Source organism: Carica papaya, chromosome 3, assembly GCF_054855325.1.
Source record: "Carica papaya isolate Zhongbai chromosome 3, ASM5485532v1, whole genome shotgun sequence".
Taxonomy (NCBI): Eukaryota; Viridiplantae; Streptophyta; class Magnoliopsida; order Brassicales; family Caricaceae; genus Carica; species Carica papaya.
Window position 1 is genome coordinate 9,459,047 of NC_142311.1, and position 17,057 is coordinate 9,476,103.

General features: G+C 33.2%; 1 protein-coding gene and 1 pseudogene across 7 annotated transcripts; one reads left to right on the top strand and one right to left on the bottom strand.

Annotated features, from left to right (window-relative positions):
• Positions 1-79: 79 nt before the first annotated feature.
• Positions 80-4,699, bottom strand: LOC110811495 (Polynucleotidyl transferase, ribonuclease H fold protein with HRDC domain-containing protein). 6 transcript variants are annotated; one of them, XM_022038012.2, is made up of 8 exons: positions 4,559-4,699; positions 4,325-4,445; positions 3,762-3,949; positions 3,639-3,683; positions 2,496-3,007; positions 1,915-2,416; positions 861-1,471; positions 80-429 (listed from the first exon to the last, which is right to left on the bottom strand). In XM_022038012.2, exons 2-8 carry the CDS (start codon positions 4,407-4,409, stop codon positions 360-362), a joined length of 2,013 nt encoding a protein of 670 aa, XP_021893704.1. In that variant the 5' UTR covers positions 4,410-4,445; positions 4,559-4,699; the 3' UTR covers positions 80-359. The 6 variants fall into 6 exon arrangements, with proteins under 6 accessions (XP_021893704.1, XP_021893706.1, XP_021893707.1 ...); XM_022038014.2 differs by having other exon boundaries at positions 80-458; XM_022038015.2 differs by lacking the exon at positions 4,559-4,699 and having other exon boundaries at positions 3,762-3,900.
• Positions 4,464-5,572, top strand: LOC148266670 (putative protein S-acyltransferase 7 pseudogene; annotated as a pseudogene). Its single transcript, XR_015817844.1, has 3 exons — positions 4,464-4,703; positions 4,990-5,223; positions 5,414-5,572. The product of XR_015817844.1 is annotated as a putative protein S-acyltransferase 7 pseudogene (transcript).
• The last annotated feature ends 11,485 nt before the right edge of the window (positions 5,573-17,057 follow it).

The window sequence follows — 17,057 nt, forward strand, 5'->3', positions numbered from 1 at the left end:
TAAACAAAAATAAATATCACATTGAGCTTTCAAAAAAGAAATGCTAATCTTTCTCATAATAAGAAAATTGGATTATAAATTGATAAAAAGATTTAAAAGGACATTTTTTGATAGTGTAAATTAACGCTTGTCTGTTACATTTATAAAGGTAAAAACAAAAAAATTGAAGAGGACTTTGGTGGATTGCCTTAAAACATTTTTCTCTATCAAGTCCCAAAAGAGGTGTTTGGATTGACATTAATACATACCCTCCTTCTATGTTCATCACATCTGAAAAATAATAAAAACAACTAATCCTATGCAAGACATTAGCAAAGCAACGATCTGGATCTTCCATAGCCTTCTCCAAATGCCATTGACTAGCTCTTAGCAACAGAGACTTTCTTTGCAGGATTGTATACACTGAATTCTCCAAAATCTCTTTTCCCACTGGCAAAAACAGTGTTCATAATCAAATCCTTGACAAAAAGAAAAAAGAAACAAATTTCAGCTGCTATATATTTTTGACAGAAATTTTCTTTTCTGGGTTAAAAGTTTTCAAACTATTATCTTTTCTAGATTTTTCTCTTAATTTTGGTTGGTTTAGTTTCAAATTTTCACGTGCTCATATTCAAAAGTTTGGTCATGGACAAATAATCTCGAAAAACCTAAAAATTCTGTTTAACTTTAAAAGAATAGTAAATTATATGATCCTGGATTGTCACAACAATATCAAATCTTTGAATTGTAATAACACCAAAGCATAGGAAGTGAACTCTACTTTCCCCTTGACTGTAATTATGAACAAAATAATAAGAATTGATGCATGGCATTACTAATGCATATCAAGCAAACACAAGCTTAGCCAAGGAGACGCATACCTGTGCTTCACATCCCAGCCAGCGGGCAAAAAACGAGGATGAATAGCTTCCACAAAAACTTGCCTCCATTTTTGACAGAACTGACGAATACCTTCCTCTCCATATTCCTTTAATAAATAATCCACAACTTGCTTCCCATGCGGTCCATGTCCAAGTAATGACAGTTTGGAATTATGTTTAGGCAGAGGACTTTCACTGACTCGATGATTGATAAAGTCAGTTTCTCCATTTTGCAGACTTCCGTTCTCACAGTTACCGTCTGCATCTTTTGTACTCAAACCCTCATGACCATTTGAGTTCCTTTCGTTGCTAGTATTAGTGTAGGCTACTCCATTGTTCCCTTGTTCCGAACACGTGGAGGGATCACTTATGTCATTATCTGGTCTCGCTAAAATATCTTGATCTTGATCTTCCTCTCTTGGAAGAGTTTTTGCTTCAGCAGCATGTTTACTGACCAGAAAATCATCTTTTGATGTGCCGGCAGAATGTTTAAGTGACAATCCTTTTTTCTTCTCAAGTCTTCTTTTTTCATGAGGACTCATGCCAACAAGCAAAGCTCTCTCTAAATCTTCCTCAGATATCTGTCTTCCCCCGTAATACTTCATAACAGTCTGCAGAAACAAGAAAATATGAATCTTGATGACTATAAATGGGAAAATGCCTAAAGAACATGCAGTTCAGGATTCTCAAGGAACAATGAGAAGATGAAATGATTGTAAAAGTAAGCAGTGCTTAATGCAAGAGGGAACAGTTCTTATTGATTAAATGTTATATTGGTAATGCAGTTCAGGATTCTCAGATGTCAATTTCATATTGAAAAAAACTAGTCATTATTTTCATGATCTCTCACTTGACATATAAGATTACAAATCTATTGTGGTAAAACTAAGGATATGAGTAAAATTGGTTCAATTAGCTAACAAATACGTAATATATAACAGAATTGTACGTACCAAATAATTAAAATCTAATAATAGGATAAATTTACACCAAATAGATCATATATGTAAAACCCAGGCTACAAACTAAGCAAAGCTAGTAATAGCTTTCAGACCTGTGTCAGTTCTTCCCGACGGTAAGATGGCATTCTAGGTCCATGCCGCAAAAGAGCCATAGCAGCTGTTCTTAACTGTAAAGGAGATACACCTGCCTCTTCAATGTTTGCCACTGATTCTGATGACTCAGGAGATATAATTGGGGCCTGTTTTGAATCTACCACTTTCTGAACAAAGAGCGGAATTCCAAACTCTGCAGAAATTTGTCTTTTGTACTTCTCAGCAGCAGAATGAGCAATTTCATGACAATCGACACATAGTAAGACAATATCATGAGATCTGTGGCTTTTCAGGTGCTCAGGGAAGTGAACTCTGTAGCATGAAGGGATTATACGATAACGAATGTAGTGATTTCCTTCACCACAACCAACACATATATTTTTCTTACTTTGGATGTAAAAATCATTACCCTCATCTTCTGGACGGCCTTTAGGCTCAAATAGAAGCATTATTGCAGGTGGATCCTCTTCAACAAGCTTTGCTAGATCTCGATGAAGATACCTACACCATAGTTACATAGTGATGACAGAATGCAATTCACTGATGAAATGAATATGAAAAACAAAATTAGTACACTAACCATTCAAGCTTTCTTCGGTCACAGTAACAAAGCAACCGCCCATCATTTGCATAAATCCGACAATTATGATAAACTGGAGATTTGCAGGAAAATCTTTTAACGAATAGCTCTCTTGAGGCTTTCCGAGAAACATGCTTTGGATTTTTAACCCCATTTTGCTTGGAAATTAGACTATTGGTTAGCTTCAGGTTGCAATTAATCAGCAAAGCATAATTGAACACAGACAATGGACAAGTCCCATTTGGACCCAGGCATCGTTGAAGAATCTTCGGAAGAATATCATCGAGTTTGCCAGACTTGTCCTGGATTAGTTGACAGACATCGTCCAAATGACTACAAACAACAGCAGATGGAGAAGAAAGCAACGAACTGGAATTTAAAGAATCAGCAATCAAGTCAGCTTGAGCTATGGTGCTGTAAATATCTGTTGGAGTTGCTGGATCTCTATTCGCAAGAGCAATGATTGCCTGATCTGATAATACATATCTCAAGCTTTCATCATGAACACGGGCCTGGCATGAAACACACATTAAATGCAAAGTCTAGATCATTTTATATCTACAACTTCCAATTGGAGAGATCAATGATCAGAAATACTATGTTTGCAGCATCAGAAAATAATAAAGCAACAACTTGAAAGTACAGGGAATGCCAGAATTGTTAAAATAAAAATAAGAAAATTCCAATAACAGCACTCAAATAGAAATATAACAAGAAGATGCTGCAGAGTTTTTGAGACGCTGTTAGGAAATCAAGCTTCTATAGCCATACAGATATGGAAACTATGAGCTGAGATTCTTTATTAAAGAGTTATTTGCTCATTAAACGAGCAGTAAATATTCAATCAAGAATAAGTTATTCACAAGCAATGGAGTCTTACGAAAATAAATAGTTCACGAAATTTTATGTATGCACAATATATAACTTTTGTGCATATGAAGGCATAAAATAGAACAGCTAGTTCGATTTCTATAGTGCAGAACTATATTCAAATTTACGAACATCTCTGAGTTAGGAAAATTTTCCTAGAACTGGAAGATACTTCTTCACACACATAGTTCCTTTCTCCATGAAGAAGAGTGTTAATCACAAAGCTACAAAACTTATTCTCAAATTGGTAGCTAATTGAAAAGTATCACTAACCATTAAATCTCTCCATGCACATAGTCTTCTTACAGCATCCTGAAACTGAATTGCAAATACATCACCAAAAATGTTAAGAAGTTACAGATGCCAATGTATAAGAACATATAGACAGACGTATACCTGGGTTTCACAAGAAACTGATGAAACACCTCCCGGACCATTTATCTGCCGAGATAATATTGATGATGCAGCTGCATCCCCAGGAAAAGCTTCTACTTCTTTAGTATAAAGTTGCAAACATATCATGTTTGACCGCTGACTAGCCTCGAGAAGAAAATGGAATTTGTCATCGGAGCAAGATGAATTTTCTGATACGGTAATATATTTAGCATTTGATGCTATGGAGGATAGTACATAAAAGGTTCATAAGAATAGTCAGCATTTAAAATTCTGGCCCAATGCAATCAGACTGAATATTTTTTGCCATGAGTTAAAAGTTTTCCCCAATTGACTTATGTATCTGCTTTCCAGTCAGCATCTTTAAAAACATTGCATTTCAGAAGCCTGTCATCTGGCATTCTTGCATGATCTTCTTCCCAAATTCTCACTAAGACCCAGGGCTGATATTTATTGGTTGCAGGTGCAACTATTTAATAATACACTGCGAGTTTTACTTTTTCTATTTTTGTTTAGTAAACAAGATAAATTTTCAATAGACAAACAGAAAAAGGTAGAATGCATACCATTGCCCCTCTTTTTGAGTTCAAAAATTAAACTGTGCGCGATGTACAGTAGATAGTGCGCATCAGTTCTAGCATATTGCACCATATCTGTTGGCAAGGGACGTTGTCTCCAATCTTCACGCTGCAATAAAGTGTCAGGATGATTAACAAGAGATGTATTCTCAAAAAAGAAATTTTTGCATATACAGATGCATATAGACATAAGAGAGGTGGAACCAGAAGGAAGAGGATTACTGTAAATGGTGTCGAGTTGAGGCTAAAATACTGCCGGATTTGTAAGATTTTTAGGCCGCCAAGAAGCTGTCACTGTGCTATCTGCAACAACTGTGTTGAGAAATTCGATCACCATAGTCCATGGATTGGTCAATGCATTGCTTTGGTACTCGTGCACAATCAAAACTCATGTGAATAAATAACCAAAATCAACCAACAATCTTTGTCTCGCTGAAAATACTAATATTTGCAAAAATCTAAGTTTATATACATATCGAACAACTCTATCTATTAATATAGTTTTGGTTCAGAATCTAATATATTATTATAGATTGAAGCCTATCCATTAACTTATTTAAGATTTAAAATGGCTTAATGTATATATTTATCTTCGAGATGTATTTATGCACTAATTTACATTTACTGAAAGAGTTTTGGTATGTGCAATGCAGCGGAACTATCGATTCTTTCTGATGTTTGTACTGTCAGCTTTGGTTTTCTTCGTGTACGTACTCATATTTTCTTTCTGGAGGTTGCACCAGAGAATGTTGAGAACTGAGACTGGATTCTCTGACGTGCTAAGGAACTCTCCTGAAACATTAGCACTGGTTTTATTCACTTCTGCAGCCATTTGGTTTCTCGCAGGTCTTGCAATCTTCCATTTCTATCTGATTGCCATCAATCAGGTTGGTTTTCCAGTAATTCTGTTCTGTTGTACTGAACTTACCAAAGACAAGAAATTTTAAGTAAAGGAAAACAATTGCTTATATAAGAACGCAACAACGGTTTAACTAATTAATCTATTAATTCGTACTTTCAGTTTGGTTTTGCTTCCTATTAAAGTTTTATCTCTTCTTGGCTTCGTGTTCAATGCAGACATCTTATGAAAATTTCAGGCAGCTGTATGTGGGTTCAGGAAATCCATATGATAGAGGAATAATAAGCAACATTAAGGAGGTTATGTTCGTCCCCATGTCGCCTTCCAAGGTTGATTTTAGAGCTCAAGTTACAGAAAGATCACAAGTGTCAGTCTGAGTAACCAGTGGTTATGAAGATTTTATATATACACACATTAATTTATATTATGTCAACTTCTTAGTATAGAAAATTATCCAATTTATTATTCTTATTATACAATATTTTTCTTATTTATAAATTTCCTATGGAGCTAAATCCAAGAAGTACCATTTTGGTCCTCCAAACTTTAGTTCATAATACATTTGTAAATTTAACTTCAAAAATTAATTTTAAATGAAAAAAAAAAAAGGTAATCCATGATGAGCATTGTTTGAGAATCCTAAAGAAATCATTTCTCAAATAACATCCACATGATTTTCTTTTTTTCTCTTTAGAAATATTCACTTTCAGATTTTTCCTTTTTTTAAAAAAAGAAAATGATAAAGAAGACTTCTTCATTGGAGGAGGCAAAAGAAGGAAATGAAAAGAGGGAGATTGAGAGGAAGGAATGAGTTTGATTTAGAAAATGGCAGTGCAGACACCACATGAAGCATGTGGTGATGGACAGAAAGATGGAGATGGGTAGTAGCTGGACATGGCCATCAATGTCTGCATTTATATATGGAGCCCCCATTATACGCATGAATTTATATCTATATATTATGTGCATGCACGTATATATATGATCGTATTCCCTAAAATACATAATTGAAAGCAGGTGATTCCATTAGGGGAGGGGAGAAGTGTTCCCATTCCATCATCTTCCACCAAATCAGACCAGCTGGGGCCTAACCTAAACCATAAATTATGGCATGGAATCAACAACAGCCCACTCCTCAGATTTTTGGGAAACCCATCACATCATCCATTTTATTGCTCGATTTAGATTTAATCTTATTAAATCTTATCACGTTCAGAAAATATGTTGTTATATTAAATAAATAATTTAAGTATATGTATGTATGTATGTATGTATGTATGTATGTATATATATTGGGCTTGGGTATTTTACCTCTTAGAGAATTAACTTGTTGCAGAAACAGACATTTAATAGTTTAGTTGAGTAATTTGAAGTATGTATTTATGAATCTGATTGCTACCCATCAAATTTTATGGGCAGTGGAGGCTGACCAAAAGCAAAAAAGGAAATTGCTTCTTTCTTTTTTTTATATATCTCTGGTTTTATTATTTATTTTATATAATATGTCTTTATAATTATTTTACATAAACTGATTAAATTTTTATTCGATAATAAATTAAAAACCCAAATGGATTAAAAATTTAAAATTTAAAATTTAAGCAAAATAATGCTCGGCCATGTCTGGTTTAGAAGGTGAGTTTGAAAAAGGCAGTTCACCAACAAGCAAGTTTGGTCTCGTGCAATGGCAGCTTTTGGGTTGGCAGGGAAGCAAGAGATGGATGTCGTGAAATGACGGCAACTCAATCTTGCAAGCTTACTAACCAACTAATCTCTGCCGTCAATTATTATTATTATTATTATTATTTTGTTTTCAAACCCTTTTAATTAAGAAAATAAATTTCATATTTTTAATGAAAATAAAATATTATAAGACCCTTCACGTTAATATTATTGATAAATTTATGTAGGATGTTATTTATTGATTAATTCTTTGTTTAAATGTATACTCTTTTTTTTTTTTAAATAAATAAATAAATTTAATTGTTAGAAATTATCGATAAATAAGTTTAATAGCTTTAATTATCAAACTAAATCTTAATTTAAGTATAAATCAACTTTCTTTAAACTCCACCTAATTCAAATTTGAATTTATAAACTCTTTCGTTAACAAACTTTTTCAAAATGGAATTATATAGTTTACTTGATTGACTTTTTTTTAATGTCATTATATACATTTTTATTTTATTTTATTTTATATTGTAAGCCATATTTTTCATATTAAACAATTTATTTTACAATAAAGAGTGCATAGTCCTAAAAAATTGAATGATACACCCTTTATAAAGAGAATAAGGGTAAACCATTAAACTATTAAAAATTAGTAAATTTCCTTTTTTGAATTATGTTAAGTATATACATATTACCTAATTAATATAATCTTTTGATTAGTAAAAAGAAAAACTGAAATTTAAAATTAAATTTTATGGTATAATTTGGTGTAACAAGAATAGCAAATAATTAAATGCAGGAATTGATGAAACATGGGACATACAACTAGATTACGTGGTAATTAAATGGGAAATTAGTTGTGTCATGCCACCATTGTAGTGACCTCGAAAATCCAAAAGAAAATATATAATAATTTTAGTGCGGAAGCGAAATAAAATGTTAAGGTTTACATTCCTTACACCATAACAAGTACTGAACAACATTATAGAATGAATTCTCTGAAATAAACAAAAGAAATAAGAAAAATAATAGAAAATAGAAAGTATCTAGCATCTACTCCCAATCTTCTTAAGGATTGAGATATGGAATTAGGTCCTCTTGATCTGAAATGGTTAAATAAAGGATGAACTACACTAGTACAGTAAGGATATCACATTATATCACCGGCACAGAAGTAAAGGTTAGTATAAAATCAAAACAAACAATGGAGTACTAAATTTAGCAAATTTGTTTATCAATCATAAAATCATTTACCGTAGTGGAATTTATGAAAACATCCTATAGAGACAATAATATCATACAGATCATAACTTCATAAACACCCAGTAACATATAACACGTCATAAATTCATATCCATTAATAATAAACTAAATCATAACCGTTTCTCATTTCATCAGCCTACTAGTATCCATGGGGGTTCATAGGGATGCCCCCTCTACACCTAAAATATTTTCCTTAATAATCTCAATTACAGGGTCGTCCCCATACCCCGTCCGGTATGAGCACCAAATTACCAAGTCTCCATACTCCGTCCGGTATGAGACAACGTTCACGGTAGGATTTCCTATGTACCCGGTCCGTCCACCATCTCCTAGGATATTTAGTAAGACTGTCATTTCATCTGTTTATTTGATCAAACCTTTTTTCTGTTTTCCTTTAGTCTCCATTACCAAATCAAATATAATCACATAAACAAATAAATATGCATTCGGCAATGCAATCATATCTCAAATTCCAATCAAACAGTGATCAAGTAAGGCAGTAATACATCTATTTAAACCATAAAATAGATAAATCAGATACTATCATACTTTTATACTATAAAATAAATCAACAGATAACAATATCCGGTTCGGGCTCCATTAGCAATCCGTAATTAGTTATGCACATCTATTTAATTTGTAAAAAATACTGTATTATTATTTATTTAAATTTTAATTTTATGATAGGGAATAGGGTGAGGGATCCTTACTCGATTTAACGTAGAAAATCTAAATAGTTTACTGCGCCTACGGGCGATTTCTTGGTTCCCTGAATTTTTTTCGGGAACTGAAACGCGCTTATAGTACGTACAAATATTCTAAATAAATTGAAAATCAATCACAGGGCCCGCTCGATCAATTTTAAAAATCCGGCACGGCGGCTACGCCGTGCTACGGCGACGACGCTGTCACCCACAGTGGCGGTCTGCCTCAGGTCGGTTGTTTTTGGCCGAATTTGATCAATTTTACATCGATTCCTACGAGCACACACGCTAAAGGGCTTCGGTGTGCCGAAAAAATATGAAAAACCAAAACTCATTGGTGGCGGGGCTCTTCGGTGCGGTAGCTCCTCTGGCTCACGTTACGGTTGGGTGTTTCGTTTCGGTCAACCTGTAGAGAAGAAAACAGTGATCACAACGGTGAAAAAATTACAGAAAACAGGAATTGGGAAGGGCCTCATTAGAGGCGATTTGTGAAATTCTCTGCGGCGGTGCCGCCGGGTTTCATCAGTGTTTTTCGACCAATTGGCCAGTTTTTTACTCTTATTTAGCCATAGGTGGGCTTAAAATTGAATTTCATGCAAAAAAAGAAATTTTTACATTTTTTGGCGGTCGAAAAGGGTTCTAGTGTGGTAGCGGGTGGCGGCGGTCGGCTCTCTGGCGGTTGAGTTGTCTTCTCTAGCGAGGGGTTCTGACGGCTAGGGTTAGGGTTTGGGTGCAAATATATTTATTTATACCTATCCACTTTTGATATAGGTCGTTCATCGCGTTTGATCTAGTCCTTCCGATCGCGATTAAATAGGAGTGAATCTAGGCTGTTCATCGCGATCCAATTTGGGCTGTCCATCGCGATTCACTCTGGGCCATCCGTGTGCGTGCGAACGGAACTCAATCGTTCGATTGCGCACACGTGGATTGCCCACGCTCCCCCCGTGTGGCCTCCCGTGTTAGCACATCTGCCACTTAGCACATCCTGGTTGGTCGGGACTACTGATCGGGTGTTTAACGTGACAAATTTTTTCTAAATTATATTTTGACCATCGGTTTCTGATTTTTCTTTTAAAAATACCATCCGAATCTAATTTTTCATCCATTTTTTTTAAAATTATTTTCAATTTAATCCTTAATAAATTTTATTCCATTTTTTTCATTAAAATAAAATAAAATAAAATAAAATAAATAATTATATTTATTAATAAAAAATGAAAAAAAAAAATTTTGGTGGGTGTTACAACTCTCCCCCTTTTAAAAGAAATTTGGTCCCTCAAATTTCTCTCTCACTCTCAATCAAACAGTTGGGGATACTGGACTCTAAAATATGATTCTAGCTCCCATGTAGCCTATTTCGATGTGTGGTTGTGCGATATGACCTTTACAAAGGAAATTTCTCAGTTGCGGAGCAATTTGCTCTTTCGATCCACAATGTCGACTGGTACTTCTTCGTAGGATAGATCTTCTTGGAGTGGAAGAGGCTCGTGGGCTAAGACATGAGAGGGGTCTGGGTTGTACTTGCGTAACATGGACACATGAAACACATTGTGCACCTTGAAAAGTTCTGGAGGCAGTGTTAGTCTGTAGGCAGGGTACCAACTCTGTCTAAGAGTTTAAATGGTCCAATAAATCGGGGGTTCAGTTTCTCTCTCATGCCAAATCTATTGATTTTCTTAAAAGAAAAAACCTTAAGGAACACCCGATCGCCTTTCTCAAATTCTAAATCTCTCCTCTGGGTGTCCGCATAACTATTCTACATGCTTTGAGCCGTCTGAATGTTCTTCATGATCTTAACTATTTTGGATGTAGTCTCCTCTACCAAATCTGGAGCGAACAATTTTCTATCGTCAATTTCTTCCCAACAAATCAGCGATCTGCATTGGCGCCCATATAACGCCTCATATGGAGCCATGCCAATACTCGCTTGGTATCTGTTGTTGTAAGCAAACTCTATCAGGGGTAGATGGTCATCCCAATGGCCTCCGGGGTCAAGAACACAAGCTCGGAGCATATCCTCAAGTCATTACGGAATGAATTCTTTGAAAGAAATACGAGAAATAAGAAAAATAATAAAAAATAGAAAGTATCTAGTATCTACTCGAAATCTTCTTGCGGATCAGGCTCTGAAACTAGGTACTCTTGATATGAAATAGTTAAATAAAGGATGAGTTACACTAGCACAATAAGAATATTACACCATATTGCCGGCACATAAGTAAAAGTTGGTATAAAATCAACACAACCAATAGAGAACTAAATTTAGCAAATTCGTTTATCAATCAAAAAATCATTTACTGTTCACATAATGTAGTGAAATTTATGAAAACAACCCATAGAGACAATAATACCGTACATATCATAACTTCATGAACACCTAGTAACATATAACACATCATAAATTCATATCCATTAACAATAAATTAAATCATAACCGTTTCTCATTTCACTAGCCTACTAGTATCCATGGGGGTTCATAGGGATGTCCCCTCTACACATGAACCATTTCCTTTAATAATCTCAATTACAGGGCCGTCCCCATACTCCGTCTGGTATAAGCGCCAAGACATTAAGCCTTAATACCCCATCCGGTATGAGGGTGAAGCAGGCCGTCTCCATACCCCGTCCGGTATGAGCGCTAAATTACCAAGTCTTCATATCTCGTCCGGTATGAGACAACGTTCATGGTAGGGTTCCCTATGTATTTGGTCCGTCCACCATCTCCCAGGATATCTAGTAAGGCTGTCATTCCATCTGTTTATTTGATCACACCCCTTTTCTGTCTTCCTTTAGTCTCAATTACCAAATCAAACATAATCACATAAACAAATAAACATGCATCCGGTAATGCAATCATGTCTCAAATCTCAAATCAAACAGTGTTCAAGTAAGGCATTAATACACGCATTTAAACCATAAAATAGATAAATCAGATACTATCATGCTTTTACACTGTAAAATAAATCAACAGATAATAATGTCCAGTTCGGGCTCCATTAACAATCCGTAATTAGTTATACACATTTATTTAATTTGTACAAAATACCGTATTATTATTTATTTAAACTTCAATTCTATCATAGGGAATAGGGTGAGGGATCTTTACTCGATTTAACACCGAAAAGCTAAACGGTTTACTGCGCCTACGGGTGATCTCTAAGTTCCCTGAATTTTTCTCCAGAAATTGAAACGCGCTTATAGTACATACAAATATTTTAAATAAATCCAAAATCAGTCCCAGGGCACGCTCGACAAATTTTAAAAATCTGGCACGACGGTTCCGCCGTGCTCTGGCGACAGCGCCGCCCCCGCGGTAGCAGTCCATCTCGGGTCAGCCATTTTTGGCTAAATTCAACCGATTTTGCATCGATTCTTGCAAGCACACACGCTAAAGGGTCTCGGTGGACTGAAAAAATACGAAACACTAAAACTCACCAGCGGCGGGGCTATCCGGTGCAGCGACTCCTCTGGCTTACATTACGGTTGGGTGTTTCGCTTTGGTCAAACTGTAGAGAAGAAAACGGTGATCACAACGGTAAAAAAATTACGCGAAACGATAATCAAGAAGGGACTCATCGGAGGCAATTTGTGAAATTTCCTGCGGCGATGCCACCAGGCTTCAACGATGTTTTCTAGCCAATTGGTCGATTCTTTCACTCCGATTTGGCCATGAATGATCTTAAAATTGAATTTCGTGCAAAAAATTTTTTTTACCTTTTTTGACGGTCGGAAACGGTTTTGATGTGGCGGCGGGTGGCGGCGGTCGGCTCCTCGGCGGCTGGGTTGTCTTCTCCGGCAAGGGATTCTGGTGGCTAGGGTTAGAGTTTTGGTGCGAATGAGGTTATTTATATCCATCTGCTTTTGATTTGAATCATCCATCGCGTTTGATCTGAACCGTTCGATCGCGATTAAATAGGGAGTGAATATGAACCGTTCATCTTGATCCAATCTGGGCCGTCCATCGCGATTCACTCTGGGTCGTCCGTGCGCTGAGAAACGGACCTCAGCCATTCGATCGCGCGCACGCGGATCGCCCATGTGGCCTTCCGCATTAGTGCCTTTGCCACTTGGCGCGTCCTGCTTGGTCAGGGTTGCTGATCGGGCATCTGACATGACAAATTTTTTCTAAATTACATTTTGACCGCCGGTTTCTGATTTTTCTTTCAAAAATACCTCTCGAATCTAATTTTTCACCCATTTTTTTAAATTATTTTTAATTTAATCTTTAATAAATTTTACTCCATTTTTTTATTAAATTAAAATAAAATATAATATAATAAAATAAATAAATAATTAATTAATTATATTTATTAATAAAAAAAAAAGTTTTGGTGAGTGTTACAACCATCTTCACCACCCGGTCTCTACCTTTCTCCCCACATTCAGGCCCCCCCTTTTTTTTCCCCTTAAATTAAAGATTCTTAAACCAGTTAAGCACTTGAGATTGATGCTTGTTTATTTATTTCAAATTAAACTACTAATTATGCTTAGTGAAATTAAATAATTAATTATATATATCGAGGTAGTCCAAACCGAGCAGTATGTGGGTTTCAATGAGATGACAATTAATCCATTCAGTAACTTGATTGGTTCGAGTATTAGGATTAATTTATATTCAATATAATTAAGGAGTCTCCATCTAAACAGGATACTCCCACCCATTCATTGTAAAATAATTTTGAACCACATTTTCTGGTTGCTATTTATTAGTTCAACCCCCCAACCTAACCAAAAAAAAAAAAAATTCAACTGTCAAAGGCTTGTCTTGTCGAGTACAAAGTCGGCCAATAAATTTTTAACTAAAGTATTCAAAAAAAAAATATACCCAATAAATAAATTTAATTTTTTAAGATATTTTTATTACTATTGCAAATTCATAAGTAACTAAAAGCACCACCAATAAATATATATATATATATACACTTAAACATTTCTTAACATAATCGTTCGTCTCTTAAAATTTTAAAACTACTAGGACAATCTCTCTAAAAAATGAGTAACTTTCATTTTATTGAAATAATTTCGATTAACCATACATATCAATTTTTTTAAAATTTCTGATATTGTTAGTACAATATAATCGTATTTACTCAGTTTACGTTAAAATAACACAATGTTATATACATATCATATCAGAATATGCAATACAACAGTTAATGTAGAATAAAATTCTATACACTATCCATTTATTATAACAATACACCTTCTATAAAACCAAGCAAAATGTCACTTGTGTGAAAGCCATAACTGGCCAACAACCATATATGCGCGATATCCTACGAATCCTAAAGGAGCAGTGAGCCTTTATTTTGCTTCACCTTGCACTTAGCTTTAAGCAACTCTCTCAAATGTTCATTTTTTATTCACTCAGCTAGCATGATTAGGGTTTACTCGTATTTTTTATATTTGAAAATTTTGTATTTTTGACATAATAATTGACTCTCTAACTAAATCTCTCTTTTGATTAGATCGTTCCTTACTTCTCATACCTTTAATTCAATATAGTGCTTGGTCCATTCTGTATATATCCTTGAGTATATTGCTATAATATTATGGTCATGATCTCCTTAGAATTGCAATTACTTTCGTAGAATCATATTGAATCTAAAATCAATGTAATATTTAATTTTATATATACATTCTTTGTTAAAAATTTATAAACATCACTATCCTTATAATTAAATTATAATTTTAAATTACTATTTTTTGATATTAATATTTAATTATAAAAAATGATATTTTATAATTAATGTTATAAGTAGTATTAATATTATAATCTCGAGCTTATATTAACATTTTTTTTTTGTTTAGACATACAATTCAATAATTAAATTTAATGGTAGGCGTAAATTTAATTAATTAACAAGATCTCCTTTTGGTTAACTATGATAAACTCACAAAAGAATAATTTTATTTTCCATTTAAAAATTATATTTTCATATTTATATTACATTCAAAAAATTACAAATCATTTGAACTTTGGCTACATGTCGCTGATGTTTTTCAAAATTCTATGTAGAAAAATAACAATTAGTTGTAACATATAATATACAATAATATATATATATATATACATATAGAGAGAGAGAGAGAGAGGTGTAGAGATGGGATGCATTTGCAAGCACATGAAATGGAATGCTATGCTCTTTTTTGCCTTTAAAATAAAATAAAATAAAATAAATTGATAATGGGTTGGGGAGGGGGGGGGGGGTCCCATCATCCCATATTTGCTGCCGAAGGAACGTTGATTTTAGTGTAAGCTAAGAACATTATGACACGTATAAGTTGCTTGTGCGAGTGGGCCCACATTCTTGCAGTTTCCACGTGACACTAAATGCGATATGTCACATGATTAATGGACAGCCCGAGATCTAATGGATACCCTTCGCCAATCGTTTCTCGCCACGTAGCATCCTCGTCGACTCTCGTCACGTGTACTTTAATTTTTTTTTTTTTAATTTTTTTTTTTTTCGGGTAACGTACCTAAGTTTTTTAAACCATCTTACAACAACTCATTTAATTTAATATTTAAATTTGGGAATTTTTGCCTGCCGAAAATAAGTCAGAACGGCGAATCAATTAATAATGACTCGTTATTTTTAAAGAGTATTTATTATTAATAATAGTTAGTAATAGTAATTAAGTGGTATTTAATTATTAAAAAGTAAATTTTTTTTTTATTAAAAATAATTCATTTTAATGAAAAATATGTAACAACTTTTATAATTCCTTTTATGATAATTAAAAGAATTATATTTTACCATATATTAATCAAAAAATCCTTTCACTTAACATTAATAATTTACATATTTTAATAACTTTTTAACCATTACTATCCATTTTGAATGTGTATACATACGTATCTAAGTAGCTTCATGCATAAAGAGTAATTATTGCATTATATAATAGCTATGGCTTGGCCATCAACCCAATTAGCTGTGTGTCAACTTAACATGCTTATAAAATATCAATTTACTTTTTAAACTGCATGTTGAGTTGTTCTCCATCCACAGTCCTCATGTGGATCGAGCATGATTGTAGTTCTAATTCATTATATCAACAATATATACATATAAGCAAAAAAGAAAAACTATAATTCGTAACCCATGCATGCATGCCAGATTAATTTTCGTGCATGTGCCCCCATCACATTTCACCTATTGGTAATCAAAATAAGTAAAAGAAACATTTTAAAGCAAGTACCCAGAAATATTTTAACATTTCTATTACATATATATATGTATATCGATATGAATTTGATAGTGAAGGAATATGGTTTACGACCCAATTGCCAAATATATTTCTAGTTATTGTATTCCATGTCAATTGGACCATAGCAAATTACTCTTTTCATCCCTTATAAAAAAAATGAGGTAGGTGACATATAAATAGGCCAAAGGGAACTATTCTTTCTTATTATCTCTCTGGCTCTTTTTATTATTACCCAAAAGTAATTTTTTTTTTTTTTAAAAAATCATATAAGGATGTGTTTTAGTTATATATATCTTTTGAATTTTTGAGATTTTTAATTGGAATCTTATTATATATTATTTATTGTTTAAATAATTTTACATAAATATAAATAAATAATAATGAAGATTCAATAGTTTATTATTTTTTGATATTTATGTAAACGTTTAATTAGTGCATAGAAAACAATGGTGAAATTTATATTGAAATGTGATTCATGAGTGATTTATGGATATTAACTGGCGTGTGGGTGAGTTATTGTTTGTGCACTCAATGATTATAATAAATTAACAAATAAAGATTTTTATAATTTACTTTTTAATGTTTTTCCAACGTTTTTAAAATTAAATTTTCTAATGAAAAAGTTACATTTAAATTTTTTTTAAAATAGTTAATTCTAAATTTTGAAATAATTAAAAATCATTTTTTTAAAAAAAAAAAAACAACTCATTTTGTACAAACATGAGTTATTTTTTAATTTGTCTCCAAAAGTTACTCAATTATTTTATTTTTTTGAAAATAGATGAAAATAAAAAATTTAAAATAAATACTAAAAATTAAATTATAATAAAAAAAGCATTAAAGACCACAACAACTAAAATTTAAAGAATAGTTTAATAATTTATCTTAAACATTATTACAAGAATAAATTTTAAAAAAAAATTATAAAAATATTACCATTAGAATTATTATCAGCATAAATTGTAAGTGATTTTTTTTTTACTGATGTTATAATACTACCCACAAAAATTAA

Bases quoted from the DNA above. Each gene is read 5' to 3' on its own strand.
- LOC110811495 (XM_022038012.2), bottom strand. From the start codon at position 4,409: ATGGTGCAATATGCTAGAACTGATGCGCACTATCTACTGTACATCGCG. The intron at 3,950-4,324 runs GTATGCATTCTA...TTACCGTATCAG, and splicing joins ACTCAAAAAGAGGGGCAATG to AAAATTCATCTTGCTCCGAT. The intron at 3,684-3,761 runs GTATACGTCTGT...TTTGCAATTCAG, and splicing joins CAGTTTCTTGTGAAACCCAG to TTTCAGGATGCTGTAAGAAG.